At 37.7% G+C, this 17,622-nt stretch overlaps 1 protein-coding gene across 1 annotated transcript in view; it reads right to left on the minus strand.

The window, feature by feature from the left end:
* Atg2 (Autophagy-related 2) overlaps nucleotides 1-17,622 on the minus strand; it is a 412,975-nt gene that overhangs the window by 268,716 nt on the left and 126,637 nt on the right. The window contains exon 10 of the mRNA XM_067136531.2: nucleotides 15,238-15,523. Coding sequence (XP_066992632.2) covers nucleotides 15,238-15,523 — 286 coding nt within the window. The remainder of the gene's footprint in view (nucleotides 1-15,237; nucleotides 15,524-17,622) is intronic.

Raw genomic sequence — 17,622 nt, forward strand, 5'->3', positions numbered from 1 at the left:
TCTTCATTCCCTGACCAAACATGGTGTTTAGTGTTACTTACATCATGAAGATTTGTTGTTGCTTGCTGTTTAAAGGGGCCTAACATTGAAAGTCATCAGCCATCATGAAGACTAAACCACTTGTATAAATTTTCCAAATATGTTGCAGAAGCCCCAACTGTGGAGAATGAGTTTGAGGAAGATGGCTATCTGTCCTTTAAAAACTTAAGAGCAACTACAAATTTAGGAAAAAATGTTTTGTTGGTCAGTTTTAATGTTCACTTTCTCAAAACTTTTCGGAAGAAATGTTTTCTATTCAAAACGTCAACACGTTTCAGTGTATCTGTAGCCTGAAGCTCATACAGACTTGTCACAGTATATGTGCTCCCGTTATATCTTTCTGTCCATCAGACACAGTTCTTTTGGGCAACTGTAACCTTAGATTCTGTACGACAGAGGTCAAAGGATAAAAAATAGCAGGCTACTTGGAGTTTCTGGGTGAGACACAATGCTCTTCATTTGCTTGCTTTCTGAAAATTATTTCATTATTATGGCTACACTGGCCTTATGGTTATCAGCAGGGGGCCAATTTTAATGACTTAAAAGTATTAAAATATGCAAGCAAATGTGACCTAAAAAACATTCAAATACGACCCAAAAAGACAAAAATATCACCTTTATGTACAAAAATGCGATCTTATAGTTTAATTAATTTACATGTAACTAACCTCTCATATCATTACTAATAACTAGGGTCCGGAATTTTTAAAAATGCATATGCGCATATGCAAATGCACAGTTTTAATATTAGTGCATATTTTGAATGTTAGTGCATATACAGACATATTTTTCTCTTATGTGTGATTGATTATCTAATATTTCTGAACTAAATGAAAAATCTAATGAACTCTGTATGTTGTATATCACTTGGCAACATGAGAAACCTTCCCTGATCAAGGAAAGTGCTTTCAGTGTTGCAATACAAGCAGGTAGACGGATAATGACGTTTTTCACAACAACAATTTCCTTCTTTCTGACATTTCTTTCTCCTTCTCCTTACAGTAGCCTCCCAAGGTCTGCTTAAACAAGTGCATTCATCTGTTTTGCTCATTTCTATCTCTATAAGAAAGTTCTTTGTTCCACTTCGCCTTCAGCTACAACAAGTTACGTACATTGAAAAAAAAAACAGTGATGAAGTACTTGCTAGTGTCTTATCAGCAAATTATTGATAAAAATGGAATAAAATATCTGTACTTGGCATTAGTTTCCACAGTCAATGAAAGTACATTTGATAATCACCTGCATGTTCAAGTTGGCAAACTGAAGGCCTCTAGAGTTGTCACATGAGATGATTTTATACCTGGAAAAACTCCGCTCAACATCACACGATGTTATGGGAGCAAACTTCAATAAAGATGTTTTTCATCCGGGGAAAATTCTGATTCAGAATTCTCAAATTATGTTTTGTGTTCATAAAGAATATCACTTATCTTGCGAAGTGTAGAATACAACAGCACTATTTCCAATTTTGCAGTAACTGTATCAGCCACTTCACCTTTTATTCACTTTAAATCAACCTCAGTTTGTTTCACAACTTCCAGTGCATCACAGAGTGGAAGCCCTGCAGTTTCAAGATGAGTGGATCATGAACTTCTGCCAAAGTATGACGATATATGCCAAATTTCTGACCAACCTATTAGAAGAAATAAAAACTTGCAGAATTTTAAGACATGACAAATCAGAAGGATCAAACTCTTGAATTACCCTCTCAAAGGAATCATACAATAATTTCTGCAATAATATTAAGTAGCATCAAGCCACGTCCCTCAGCGAGTAAGGATATGTTGAGGAGGAAGAGCAGGGGCTGTTTCTTTCATCTTCTGTAATCAAAGTGAAGCTTTCAGGAATATTTTCTTCCCATTAGAAATAGTCTATCTACATCGGGGTAGTTGCTTCAAATCTCTTCTGCCACTCTATGAAAACCATGCAGACATGTAACATGGACCATTTTGGGGTAAAGTAGTTTAAGACCTTTCCCTGCCTTGGTCATATACAGGGCAACATCAGTTACAGACAAAAGAATGTTTTCCCTCTTTATACCAATTGGCCATAGTAGCTTCAAAGAATCATCAAACAGTACTGCAATGGTGGAATGATTTAATTCCCCATAACTTGACGTCACAAGAAAATCTTCACCAGGGCGGTCCTTTTTCATTACACCAATAAAAACAATAGCTATGTATCTCCCATCTATATTGGTTGTTTCATCCACCAAAAACCATATCTTATTGTTGAGAACTGTAGATCATCATTAACACATCTTCACAGTAAGATGAAATATATATATATTTAAGTTTGATTCATTAAGAATTGGCTGGCTGATGTACTTCTCCTAGAGGGATCTGAAGCTGGCATTATTTACTTTCCTTATAGGAAAATTGGAAGTAACCACCAAAATGCAGAGAACTTTACAAAATTCCAAAGTGTTAAAAACGAGATGTATTGTATTTGAAGGAGCTCCCTCAAAAAGCAGATGCTGCAGGTTCTCGATGGCAGAAAATATTGCTAAACACAGTTTTATAATATTAAGAATTTATTGCAACTAAATGGCCATAAAAGATGCATATTTACATAATGTCTAACCTTATACATTACAAACAGATTCTTATTTATAACATTATTAATATATAAAAGCACTTGAAAGTTTAGCATAACGTTGAGCTTACACATTAATAGCTGTCTAGAACTTTGCTGCAGTCTACAATTGATTTTTTCCTCTTTTTGCAGCAAGTTATATGGTATTTGTCACAGTATTTGTTACACAGCATACACAATTTGGCTCGTGGAAATTTTTATTATCGTATATTATGTGATGGCATCCATGAACTGCAAGTCTTGTTAGTACCGATAACAGTTCATGATTCTCCTTAATCCACCTTCTGACAATCATAGCGTTGGTGGCATGGAAGTCATCAGGAATTTCTTGTCATTTTTGTTTTCTTTTCTCTGCTTGGTATATGGCAGGGACAGTATAAGCCGCAAGTCTTCTATACAGAACCGTTCTCTCAGTAGTTCATACACTAATCTGGACTGGGTAGTTATCACTACTCCCAGCACTCTTTTCAGATATCTGGATTTGATCCTGTCTAAACTGACATATTAGTTCTATACAATATGTTACAATTGGTGATATTTTGGCATGGAATAGAATTTTGGCTGTCTGTACTGAGAGTCAGGTAATGTTTTTCATTTCGTACATTCCTTTTATGGTGGCTTAGCTCTTTGTATTACATGGATCCTGAATGAGCTGCATGTTGTCGGTAGTGGGATACCTGAGTATTTGAGAGTTCATTTTCTTTACCTCATTCTCTCCTATTGATACAGCATCATTTATTGCTGATTTTCCTTCTTTCCAGAATACCATGTGGACTGTGTTTCCATAGTTTATGAGTAATTTGTTTTTCTGCCCCCAGGTATGCAAAGTATTCAGGGCTTCTTGTAAGGTTAGCAAGTTGGTTGAGCTGAGAATCATACCTTTTTCTGTTTGTTTGTTTGTTTGTTTGTTTGTTAAGAAGAAAGCCATACTTCCCAGTATCGACTCAGCTACACAAAACTTGAAAGCTCTTAAGTCTGTCGAATACACAAGATAAATATAAATATTATAGTATAACATACCTGTAAAAAACACATTATTAAACAAGGAATAATAGTGTAGAAAGTCACATATCAGCAATATAAAATTCTATGGAATAAGACAAAAATATGACTACATATTTACAAATAAGCAGAAATATGAACAATATCTCAGAATGATCCAAAATTATTGTATATTTTTATTATTGTATGTTTTGTGATGGCATCCATGAACTGCAAGTCTTGCTAGTACTGATCTCAGATCATGATTCTCCTTAATCCACCTTGTCAATCATGGGGTTGGAGGCATAGAAGTCATCTGGAATTTGTCATTTTTGTTTCATTCATTGATGATGAGATTTTGTTCTTTTCTTTCATCATGCCTTCAAGCTTACTTATAAGTTTTGTCCTGTTCAGTAAGTCAAAAGCCTTGATGTAGTCAATAAAGACAGTGCAAAATTTACCTTTGGGGAGTCTTAGTGCATCAATAGTGTGTATTTTTATTCCTTGTTTAATTTGTTTTTTCATGTATGTTACAGCATAATATTTATATTTAACTTGTGTATTTGACAGACTGAAGAGCTTTTAAGTTACATTTAACCATATCATATGCATACATATACTGTATATTGGGAAACTGTTTATGTCTTTTTTTTTTTTTAATTACTTTAATAATGTCTCCTGTGATGATATTGAACAGAGGTGGACTCATTGGGTCCCCACGCAGAATTCCATCTGTTTGGGTGATTTCTCTCGATAATGTAATTATTCCATCTTGTATTACAATTTTTTTACGGGTCATAATATTTCTTGTTGCAAATGAGTTTCGTTCTTTTCTTTCATCATGTCTTCAAGTTCACTTAAAAGTTTTGTCCTGTTCAGGAAGTCGAAAGCTTTGATGTGGCCAATAAAGACAGTGTGGAATTTACCTTTCTTATTCCAGTAGCTTGCAGAGTAGATCTTCCTTTCCTGAAGCCAAATTGTTGGTCAGGTATCTTTGAGTCTATTATTGTGGTCAGTCTATTGGTGAGTAGCTTTGAGTAGATAATGAAGATGCTATTTTCTGATGCTATACCCCTATATGAATGTGGATTATCCGCTTTTCCTCTTCCTCTTTGATTGTCGATTTTCTGTATTCATCAGGAATTTCACCTGAGCTCGGGCATTAACACATTCACGCCCATCATCTGAGCTGGCTATTTAAAGGGCTGGCCCAGCTATTCCAGCTGTTAGTGGCAGAGCATACAACAGCGAATTCTTTTCTCAATAAGTTCTAAACTAAACAAGATATGGAAACAAAATTTTCCACATACCTTAATGAAGTCCTCTAGTATCTCTGTAGGGTGTGGAAGGTAATGTCACACTTTCCTGGGTGAATGGGAACACCGCACTTTCCACAAAAATTAACATGTTTCACTAATATATTTCTGAAGCACACTTTGCACCTTCTTGAGGGAAGCTTGACTTTATTTGATGATGGAAACTTCAAGAGAATATGCTCTTTTTTCTTCCCATCTAACCTAAATGATGAATCCTTGGCCGGTGCCCTTTTTGGCGGCATAATCACGGGATATTGACTTGGAGCTGATAAAGTAGATGGAGATGAGATGTCAGAGAGAGGAGACTGTACTTGTAAGTCGGGTTCACTTTTTTTCTGGAGCAAGTTCCTAACTACTGTCTGCATGAAATTCAGAAATGTTTTTGATTTTTGAGGATTTGAGTTCTGGAAGAGCCAAAATGCGTTAAAAAGTGAACAGTAGAGTAAACAATTAAAAAACCCTTTTTTTGGCCACTTTATAGTTTTGCTCATGAAAGGATAGAGTGTCAAGTACTGGTCTGCAGTATCAACACCATGCATGTGTTGATTATAGTCAGTCACAGACTCTGGTTTCATTTGTATTTTTCCAGATTTGTTTGTTTCGACCATTTCTGCCGAATGGATGGTAGTTACCATAGTAATAACCTTTTTGTCCCTCCAAGAAACAAGCAATACATCGTCGTCCCGTTTGAGAATTGCCGGGTGTTCCTTTGGATCTTTTGGTACACCCCTATTTGACCGTATTGTTCCACATACGGCAGTGTTCTATTCCTGTAATTGTTTCGCGAGTCCAACGCTATTGTAATAATTGTCCATATAGACTGTATATCCCTGTCCAAGATAATTTTCAAGCAGCTGAAAAACTGTGCTTTGTAAATTCGCACCACTTGTATCATTTATATTGTCCCTACACGCCGTGGTTACACTTCAGAACGCGATTATACACATGCTTGTGCAATCAAAAACCAACTATGCAGCTAGTTGGGCCAGCGCTAGGCTAACTTCAGAAAAAAAAAAAAAAAAAAGTGCAGTGGTTTCTGGTGAGTAGAAGCATTAATAAGGGTATTATCTTCATCTCTCTTGTACAATTTGTGACAAAATAGATCCCAGCTGCGTAGGAACGGCTCCAGTTCAAGGTTGCGCTTATCCGGGCTAACTCAGATACGGTCCACAGCATGGTCACATGCTATAGGCAATAACTCAGATACAGGCATGAATGTGTTAACACGTCAGTCTATATTTCAACAAGTACATCAATTAATGTTTTTCAGTATCCTATTGATTATGCCATCAGGACTGTTGCTTTTTCTTTTACTCCATTATTGTTGTTTTTACCTCATCTGTTGTGAACAATATGGTATCTTTATCGATGGAGGGTATCTGTGCACATCATATGATGTGATTCCTTGTGATATGTACCACAGTGTTGTAGCACATTAAAATGCTTTTGAGCTGATACCTTAATTTCACTGAGTTCACAGTATGAACACCATCACTATTAGAAATCCATTCCTCGAACTGCCCAAATTCCCCAAATTGCCTCAGTTTTGAATTCTCTGAAAACTTCCCTTTGGGCATGTTGGAAATCACACTGAAAGATTGAAGTTGCCGTCTCAAACCAAGAACAGTTAAAGGGTGGAGGAAAGGTTAGTTCAGTTGTCCTCACTTTTCCAGGAAACAAAAATCCTGGCAACGTGACCATTCAGATGAGTTAAATTAAGATGTCGCAAGCCAACTTATTCAAAATAATGTCTTTCACTCTCAAGATTGAGATCATTACAAATTTCCAATAAGCCTCCTTTGTCTATGCTTTTATTGCTACCTGCTTTATTTATTTATTTATTTATTTATTTATTTATTTATTCGTATCAGAAGCAATACATCATATAAATTGTTAGTTAAAAGAGAAATAATTAAATAGGTTAACTGGTTAAAAAAAAAAAAAACATACTAGAGGTACATTCAAAATAACAATTATACCATATCGGACCAGAATTTGGCAAGATCTCGACCATTTGGTGTGGCCTTCACTAAATCTTGCATGGTGCAAACGAGAGGGCACGAGTTGCAACTAAGGAGGTGCGCCATGGTTTGTTCTTCTCCGCAGGCACAGAGGGTTGACTCTTCAGACAGACCCCACTTCTTCATATTGTTCTTAGATCGACCGACCCCAGACCGTAGCCTGTTCAGACTCTTCCATGTAGACCATGACACTTCATAACTGGCTGGAAGAGTTTCAGAAGGATCCATCCATCCAATGAGATGAAGGTTTCTGGATCTCCAGGAAGTTAGTCTTGATGATTGAAGTGACTCCCAGAGGCACTCAGTAGAATGAAGATAACTTCTCCTCGATTTCAATCGTTGTTGAGCAGGTTGATAATCATGTAATGGATGTGTCTGCAAAATGTCTACTTTAGATTTTTCACGTTTGGCATCTACTTCACGTCTAATATCTGGGGGAGCAATGCCAGCCAAGCAATATACCTTATCACAAGGTTTAGATCTTAGGCAACCAGTTATAAGCCGACAAGTTTCATTTAAAGCAATATCCACCTGTTTGGCATGACATGATCTATACCAAACAGGGCATGCATATTCTGCTGCAGAGTAGCTCAGTGCTAAAGCAGTAGTTCTCATTGTTTGAGCTTGCATTCCCCAGCTGGTACCGCATAACTTGCGAAGAATGGAATTTCGCGTAGATACTTTGCGTTTCGTGTTAAGACAATGTTGTTCATATGTGAGTGCACGATCCAGAGTCACCCCTAGATATTTAGGTGTTGAGCAATGATCCAAGAGAGCAAATTCCCAGAAAATCTTCAGTTTTCTTCATGCCTGTATATTCCTTATGTGAAAAGCGCAAACTTGCGTCTTTGAGGTGTTAGGCTTTAGATGGTTTTCTCTGTAGTATGGACTCAGTTCATCTAAGGCTTCCATTAGTCTCCGTTCAACACTTTCAAACTGATCACCCTGGGTGACAATAGCTTGATCATCTGCACAAATGAAGCTTTTTGTTCCTTTTGGCAAGGGTTGATCATTCGTGTAAATATTAAATAATATTGGAGACAAAACACTACCTTGGGGTAGGCCATTCCTGAGGTTCTTCCAACGACTATGTCGCCCTTGGAAATCTACAAAGAATCTTCGATTTTCAAGAAGACATTGAAGAAATTCAGTCAGCTTCTTGTCTTTTGTCATCCTATAAAGTTTACTCAACAGAATTTGGTGACTAACTGTGTCATAGGCCGCAGTTAGGTCGATGAAGACTGCTCCAGTTATTTTCCGATTTTCAAAACCATCTTCAATATATTGGGTCAAATGGAGGATTTGTGATGAGCAGTTCTTCCCTCTTCTAAAACCAGCTTGTTCTGGGATCAAAAGTGGTTCAACTATTTTCGTAAGCTTTACCAGAATCATTCGTTCTAAGATCTTGAATAAACGACAGAGCAAGGAAATTGGTCTGTAATTTTTAGGATCATGTGGAACTTTTCCTGGTTTGAGGAATGCTATAACTCTAGATTTCCTCCAAATTTTGGGTATTCTGCATGTTCGAATGCAATTGTTAAACAGATTTAGTACCCATTCTCTAGTAACAGGTCCAAAATTCTTGATTTGTTGAATACAGATTTCATCTACACCAGGAGCCTTTCCATTTTTGCTGATATTTATAGCCTCATTCAGTTCTGCCATGGTAAAGGGATTAGAAAGCATACTGGTCTCTGGTATGAATTTTGTCTTAGGAGCATCCACTTTTGTTTTAGAACTGGAGTTTACATACTTGCCATTTTGGACGAGTTGGTGAGCAATTTGGTTTGCAGATACACTGCAAACAGATGATGCTTTATTAGGATCATTACTGAGACGCAAGTAGCCTCCAGGCCTTCTGACTACTCCTATCCATGTTAACCTCTTCCATCAATTTTAACCACTGTTCTCGTTTAGTCTCTGAAATAGCAGAGAGAAGTTGTTGTCCGCTTGCAATAGTTTCAACACTAAAAGGATCCCTTTCATACAAATTGAAGTAGTTTTTCAGTAGGGCAGATGTTTCCTGGCAAAGACCTTGTATGTAATTAGTTCTGCATCCTCTTGGAATGGCTTCTTTAGAACACAATCTAATGGCATCAATAAATTGGTCATATGCCTCTGGTACAGGACTGATCATACTCATCTTTTTATCTAAAGAGGAAGTGAAACATTCCCAGTTTGCCTTTTTGAAATTATATCTTCTCTTAAAGTAAACACTCTGTGGTCTGACTGCGGCTAATATCTGGCACATTATGGGACGATGTTGTGTGTTAGGAATTGGTAGGCAGACAGATTTAACACACTGATGGGCAATCTGCTCACTCACAAAAATAAGGTCTGGATTATATCCATGTTTCCACCTTCCACTGTTGAAGGATGAAGGAAGGTTGTTATCATGAATGAGGGTCAGTTGGTATAATTCTGCCCAATACATAACAGCTTCTCCATTCTCATCATCATGTGGATAACCCCATATAATGCTGTGGCTGTTGAAATCACCCACCAAGATGGACACTTTCTGCAAATTCAGATTATCAGGTTGTCTGAATGAAAAGCTTACCTTTGGGGGTTTATAAATGGAAAAAATGATAAAGTTACTCAATTCTATTGCAATAATTTCTATGTCATTTTCATCTGTGATGGAGGTTGCAATAATCCTGATATCTGGTTTATTGAAGATGGCACTTCCATATTGGCCATGAGGACGTTCAACTGCCAATCTCATTCCAGGGATTTTAGGACGTCGTTGATTAACATCCCTATGAGAAATATTCCTTCCACAGAGAGACCTGCTGTAGTAGCAAGACATACAAGTTTGCCATAGAAGTCACATATTGGCAATATAAAATTCTATGAAATATGACAAAAATATGACTACATATTTACAAATGAGCAGAAATATGAACAATATCTCAGAATGGTCCAAAATTTTACTTTTAGGAAAAATAAATACCCTGCAATTTCCTTCAGAAGACTTAATATTTTTTCATAATTAGAAATCAAAGCTCTTAGAACAGATATATGTCATAGAAATCTGCCCCGTAGTTATCAGTTATGACAAGAGGCTCAAAGAAACAGGATTCTTCAACTTCTATGATGACATCCTTGGTCAAGGCGTGAAGTTGGAGGCCCAATAATTTTTTTCTTAAAGAAATATGTTACCGATATTCTATATTTAGTAGACAGACCACAGATTAAACACAGTGATCTGTTTGCTAAAATAGGCCTGTCTTTAGTCAATGATGCACTTTCTTGAATGGTTCCATTTGCAGTTAGAGAGTTCTCATGTATCTGAATGTGGCTTCCGGTGTCTTGGTTCTCCAAAAAAACATGTCAAGGTGGACATCATACTGAAGTTGTGATTTGACTGACATTTCGCCAACACCCAGGCTATGCAATAACTTGGCCTTACTTGAGATTTTCAGTTTCTGCTGTGAGCCCAGTTTTTATTAGAGGCGTAATTCCAGTTTTGATACAAACATCTCTCACAAAATGACACTTATCCTGGAGTCTTCTGTTAACCTTATCCTACATGCACATGTAATGTTCAATGTCTTGGGAAGCCTTCATCTGAGTCTTGGCCAATTGGTATTCTCCCTTTCCCATACTTTCAGATGATCCATCCTGGCTTCAGCAACTGCCCTCTTGGCTTTTCTTTTGGTGGCCAGATAAGTCTCTTTATTTTGATCAATGCCTGCCATTCTTCTCATGAACTTTCTCTTCCACAATATTCAGTCCACAACCATATTTGCTTATCAATACATCAGTGCCCCAATTTCGTGGTGCCAAGGATTTCCTTGGCAGTGGCAGAGACAGAGTTTTGGAGTGTTGACCAAGCAGTATTGACTGAGTTGGCATTTATGGGTGGGAATGTGATTTTACCGATCAGCACAACTTTGTGATTGATGGTTATGAATTTCATGTTTTTGGTCCGTATTGAACAATATATAAGTAATAATAATAATAACTTAAATGTTTCCACCTTTTCAATACAATATATTCACAAGATTACAAAATTATACGGTACTAGTTTCGACCCATCTAGGGGTCATGATCTTTGCTCCAATACGGCTGATGATGACCCCTAGATGGGTCGAAACTAGTACCGTATAATTTTGTAATCTTGTGAATATATTGTATTGAAAAGGTGGAAACATTTAAGTTATTATTATTATTACTTACAACTTTGTGATCTCGTAACTTCCACCAATTGATTTTCTCTGGACCAGTGAAGCCGCCCTGCCACTTGTGACCTATCTTCAGGTCTGATGCAAGTAGTCTGCATTGTGGAGCAAGATGGTTGGAAGGAATAAACTTGGTGTAAGATTCAATAGGGAAGTCATATATTCTTGGAAGAATGAAATCTATTTGACATGCTTGTGTAGGTGACAAGATAATTGGTGAATTTCTTGAAAAACACAGTGCAGATCAAAAAATTATTTGCTTCTGTGAAGTCAAGGATTCATAATCCATTGTTATTTTGGTTTCTATAACTGCGATTTCTGTGGCATTGGTATCCATCCTGAGTTTTTACCACATGGCCATTGAAGTCACCACAGATAAGTAACAGGTCTTCTTCAGGACAGGCAGAGATTGTGGTTGGAAGCTCATTCCAGAATTGATCTATTGTTTTCTTCATCAAGTCCTCTTTGCAGAGCATATGCTATGAACACTTGGAGTAGGCGGGTGCGGGTGTCAATGGTGACAGACATAAGATGGATGGAGTACCTCCAGACTTCGGACGCATGTCTGCGTAGGTCCTCACTCACAACAATAGCAAAACCATTATTATTGGACACCAAATCAACTTTTACATAATATCACCTTCATATCCGTATTGACAGTACTGAATTATACACTTATACGACTTTATTAGATCCTCCTATTCAATACAAAGTTTTCTCCTCTATCCATGACCGAACATGTTTCAACCTTTTTTTTTTTTCTAGGGGCTTTACGTCGCACCGACACAGATAGGTCTTATGGCGACGATGGGATAGAAAAGGCCTAGGAGTTGGAAGGAAGCGGCTGTGGCCTTAATTAAGGTACAGCCCCAGCATTTGCCTGGTGTGAAAATGGGAAACCACGGAAAACCATTTTCAGGGCTGCCAATAGTGGGATTCGAACCTACTATCACCCGGATGCAAGCTCACAGCCGCGCGCCTCTACGTGCACGGCCAACTCGCCCGGTCAACTTATTTTAGTATATCTTCAGTGGATTTTAACTTTATAAGTACATTGTGCTTCATTAAAGTTTTGGACACAGTATAAGAAATCTTAAAAATATTACATAGTACACATTCCATAGTTTGAGGCTATCGCAGTTAGAAGATTCATGTACAATTTTCTTTCTTGACATCTGAGGTAACTGTTAAGTTCAAATAAAGTGTCTTGTACAAATATCTGTTTAAAGTTCAAGGATGTGATCTAAAAGCATAGTATCCTAAATTTTGTTAAAAAATTATTCAAATATAAAATGTACATTCTGGTTTCCGTACATAGATCACCGCGAGTGTATGGGCTGTATATCACACTCAGAATTGTGAGACTGTGTGGTGCACGTGCAAACTGTGGTCTGTGCTGCAACAATAATAGTATAGTGAGTTTAACTGTAAACTACCCTAGGGTCCAACTGGCAGTTGCAAAAGTATAATTGTTACAGTTTGTAAGTATGAGAGAGAGAGAGAGAGAGAGAGAGAGAGAGAGAGAGAGAGAGAGAGAGAGAGAGAGAGAGAGAGAGAGAGAGAGAGAGAGAGAGAGAGAGAGAGAGAGAGAGAGAGAGAGAGAGAGAGAGAGAGAGAGAGAGAGAGAGAGAGAGAGAGAGAGAGAGAGAGAGAGGAGAGAGAGAGAGAGAGAGAGAGAGAGAGAGAGGAGAGAGAGAGAGAGAGAGAGAGAGAGAGAGAGAGAGAGAGAGAGAGAGAGAGAGAGCGAGAGAGAGAGAGAGAGAGAGAGAGAGAGAGAGAGAGAGAGAGAGAGAGAGAGAGAGAGAGAGAGGAGAGAGAGAGAGAGAGAGAGAGAGAGAGAGAGAGAGAGAGAGAGAGAGAGAGAGAGAGAGAGAGAGAGAGAGAGAGAGAGAGAGAGAGAGAGAGAGAGAGAGAGAGAGAGAGAGAGAGAGAGAGAGAGAGAGAGAGAGAGAGAGAGAGAGAGAGAGAGAGAGAGAGCGAGAGAGAGAGAGAGAGAGAGATGAGAGAGAGAGAAGAGAGAGAGAGAGAGAGAGACACACACACACACTGACTCTAGAGATTGATCACAGTATGGATTGGGCTAGTCAAACAGTTGGAGATACTCCAATTCACGCTGTGATCAACCTGTAGCCAATACGCACACATTTTCATAACTTTCATCCAGACGTCTCAGACGTTTTCTAGTCATGTAAAATAAAATATTTTATTGCTCCCTTGTTCCCAAATTCTGGCATTTAGTTAATGTACATATTGTAAACTATGTAAATATGTAATAAGCATAAGACCATTGTATTTAGTATTTGATTTTAATTTAGGTTTAGTATTAAGTTCCAATGTTAATAGAGTTAAGACTTGACCTTTAGTATCAGGCTGAAGATGCCCAAAACTAGGGCGAAACATGTCCCTAAATAGTGTTTATATTTCATGTAGATTGTAATCACTACAAAATATAATTGTATTGAATAGGTGGACACAGTAATTCTATTCGACATAATTTTACTTATTGTATCTTCAAAATGAGATTAGTTACTTGTATCCTCGTCAGGAAGTCGTAAAATTTAAGAAACAAGATTTCCACTTTTCTGGAGGTGCACATGGCCCTGAGGTTCACTCAGCCTACACCAAAAATGAGTACCAGGTCAATTCCTGGGGGGCAAAGGCGGCCGGGCATAGAGCCAACTATTCTTCTACCCCATCAAGTGCCAAGGTTACGGATAGTGAAAGCCTTTACCTTCCACCCCTCCAGGGGCCTTCATGGCCTGCACGGAGATGACTTTGCTTACTTTTTAAACACTACCAGTTGCGTATCTAATGTTATTTTGTTCGATCCTCTCCATTCGTCAGCATTCCTAAACTGTTGTCTGTTAAATCATCTGCATCCTATTTTGAGAGTCAGATAAGTTTGTTACAGTCACAGACAAACTTAAAATTTTAAAATGAAATTTTTTGTTGCAAAAGCAACAAGAATCGAAGTGAGTGCCAGTGTACTCACTGTCTTCAACAGTCAGCCAGAGAGATTAAAGGTGGGAAATATGAATAAGGCCATTCAGCAGACAGATTCTCTCAGTGGTTCCACAGTATTTATGCTTTGTCAGGCTGACTACAAACCTTTTAAGTGCAGACATAAGCATACACGGTCAAATCAGTGCTGACATCTACACTATACATGAACAGGCAGGATGTTCATTGTCATAATGTGCCTCTAAAGACACATGTAGAGTCACCTAGGTAAGTTTCTTTCAAATTTACAGCACACAAGGTGGTTGTGATTGCTTTGAAGAAACACAAACCATACACCATACACTTATAGAGGAGAAAAAATTGAAAAAAAGTTCTGACACTTTGAGGAACGAAGGGATTAGTACAAGAAAGGAGCATTTAGGGCATAAAAGTAAATATGCATCCCCGTACTGAGGTGCAACTCTGCAGGGCACGAAAATGAAAGACTCTCAATGGCCCACAAATCATACAGCCTCGAGGCTAGAAGAGAACAATATTTAACCAAGAGAGGATGAATAAGACATATGAAAGTGAGGAGCCTGACAAAAGTATGTGGGAACAATACTAGATTCATAAGTAATCAAGTGGTCAACACGTCATGCTCCCAAGTTGAGAGACTCAGGGAGTATCTATTCTCTGACAGAGCAATAAATTTCAAAGAGTATAGTTGCCAGAGCAATAAAATAAAATAAATATACATATTTTAAATGTGAAACAGTTGCACGATAGATTATAATGACATCCATTGTAAAAATAAATCCCAATAAATAATGATCTACGATAGGTATACAAAACATGTAACAAAACCTATATTAAATACTTTTAACTCTGACAACAGCAGCTTTCCTTAAGATAAAATGTGTGAATTAGTATGGCTGCACTAATATTCTCATGGACTCAAAAACACAAGAGAAACCCAAATGACATAATGAAGGATTATTCAGAACAATACTGTACGTCAATAGTACCACAAATTCTCAATGCAGCCAATGTAGCATTTAATGGTTCCAACAGAGATGGGCAAACTTAATACAGAGATGATATAACGAATCACAACCATCATTATGTATTCCATGTTTCATTTTTTATAAGGATGTTTACCTTATATGATTGAGCTGGCATGCCTTCAGAAAGATCTCACGAGCAGCCTCAAAATCTTTGTTTCCATAACCTGTGACAGCAAAAAATCCAAGCTCAGAGAAGAAATCTTGAGCAACACTTTTCATCTGCTGTACAGACGAGTGTGCAAGCCGACTACCATCAGTTCCTACACAGACTGTTAGGATATCCTCATGAAGAAGCACCACTGCAAGGCTACTTAATCTCACATGGAAGTGGCTCACTTCAGCAGAAGAATCAGTATCCAAAATAGTACTGTTGTTACTTCCTGAAAACATATCCATCATTTAGGTGTTAACAGAAAGAAATCACACCTCAGGATAGTAAAAAATATACATGATAAGAGCACTATATGATCAAGGAGCTGTAATAAAGCAAAAGGAGGAACAGATAAACAAGAGACCAAGATATACACACATGAAAAACATGATGCCTACATACTTAGGTAGCAAGGAACCAGTACTTTCTTCAAACCTTCATTTTATTGGGCTTAATTGTTTCTTCATGACTGTCTGGCCAGGGTTACTTGCTATGGGATGGAGGAACCTGTACAGCCAGTGACCCAATGCTGAGTGTTGGGCTCCAGTAAATAACCCAAATATCTAAAGGGACCAATGACTTCAGGCAAAGGAGCTCATTCAATTGGATGCTGGTCCTCCAGTGGAGGAAATCCCATTGAAATCCAGCAGGCAGCGCCTGTTCTCCAGATTAGAAGCAGCTACAAAAGGCTTCTGTATGTGGCAAGCCCACCATAATGACAGCCTATATGAAGCATCAAGGAGTATCACGACAAAGAGCTAGGAGTACTCCAGAAGCGACGAGCATCTCTTGTCTTCAAGGAGGTGCAAGAACCAGATGGAGGCCAATGATCCACTGCCCAACGCAGAAGCTCCCCGGATAAGGGTGATTAAGGAATCATTTCATTGCCACTGCCCGGATTCTTGGCTGAATAGTCAGCATAGTAGCCTTCTGTTCAGAGTTATTCCTTTGCCTCAGGGACTGGGTGTTGGTGACTATCATCTTAATACATACCTCTTAGTTTGCAAATAATATACTAAACTACCATCCACCACAGAAACATCCCTCCACACAGGGTTGGCATAAAGAAGAGCACCCAGCCATAAAATTGGGCCAAATCTGCATGTACATCAAACATTGTACTCTCAACACCACCCAAAAAAAGGTGGCAAGAAAGAACAACTTATTTCATCACAACTGGTACTTCTTGAAAAGCTATACTCTCATTCAGTGTTTAATGAAATACTGTATAGTTTTTTGTTTTACAAAGTGTAAGCACATATTTTTCCTTGGCCTTGCAAATAAATTAAATTTTAAAAACCGTGACAAGAAGTCTCATTGACTTAGGATCTTGAATTTTACTCAAAGAAATAAGAAAGCTACATATTAAGACATTATCTGGATAACAAAAGGATTAAAAATGCAAAATACTCACCTACTCACCTGTAACTGGTCTTGTTCCACACTATTAATCAGCCAAGTTCTTTCAATTTGCCAAAAATGATAGTCATAACTTAAGAGTGTGAAGGGTTGGGCAATAATTTCAGATTACAATTGATTTTGACTGAGCAACACAAAATTGGTATGTACGGAGGTGGTTCACTCAGATTTTTGTTTGGATATCAGTATTCAAGGTACTCAACCTGCTAAACTTCTCTAACATCCCCAATAGTTACTGCTTATGATCAGAGTTGGGAAGAAAATAAAGTAAAAGTAATTAACTTACTTGTAATGAATACTTTTTTTTGGTAATTTTTACTTGTAATCGTTACTTTTTACCAAATGTAATTTTTTTTTCATAATTTACTTCTTGAAATCAAAATGTAATGGTTATATTCCAGTAATTGATACACATCTCATCAAGAGTTTTGCAATGTTGAAGCCCCAGCATTCACAAAGCATCATGCCAAAAATTAAAACTATCAAGAAAAGGCTATGTAGGGATGTTACAATGCCACATTTGATCTAATATTTTTGTATCAATACTCACTGTACAAAAAATATGGGAAATAAATATTGATACCAATAGTATCATCTATGTTGGCAGTACTGTGTGGGCAGTTTCAAATCTGGAGATAATGAAAGGGCAGTGATGAACTCCATTATCATATGTGGATGTATCATATAAACATTACGAACAGCACAATATGCACTAACATAGGTCTATAACAAAAATATAAACAAACAGAACATACTCGTCGATGACAGACCGATAGTTAGCAATGCCACCGACTTCTGTTACTATCCGACGTAAATAAGTACGATGCCATTTTTAATCACTGATAATGAAATGAGTTTAGATAACTCTGCAAATTAGTTTCCAAAAGCCTCTTTGAACACCAAGTAAGT

Source organism: Anabrus simplex, chromosome 1 (assembly GCF_040414725.1).
Source record: "Anabrus simplex isolate iqAnaSimp1 chromosome 1, ASM4041472v1, whole genome shotgun sequence".
Lineage (NCBI taxonomy): Eukaryota > Metazoa > Arthropoda > Insecta > Orthoptera > Tettigoniidae > Anabrus > Anabrus simplex.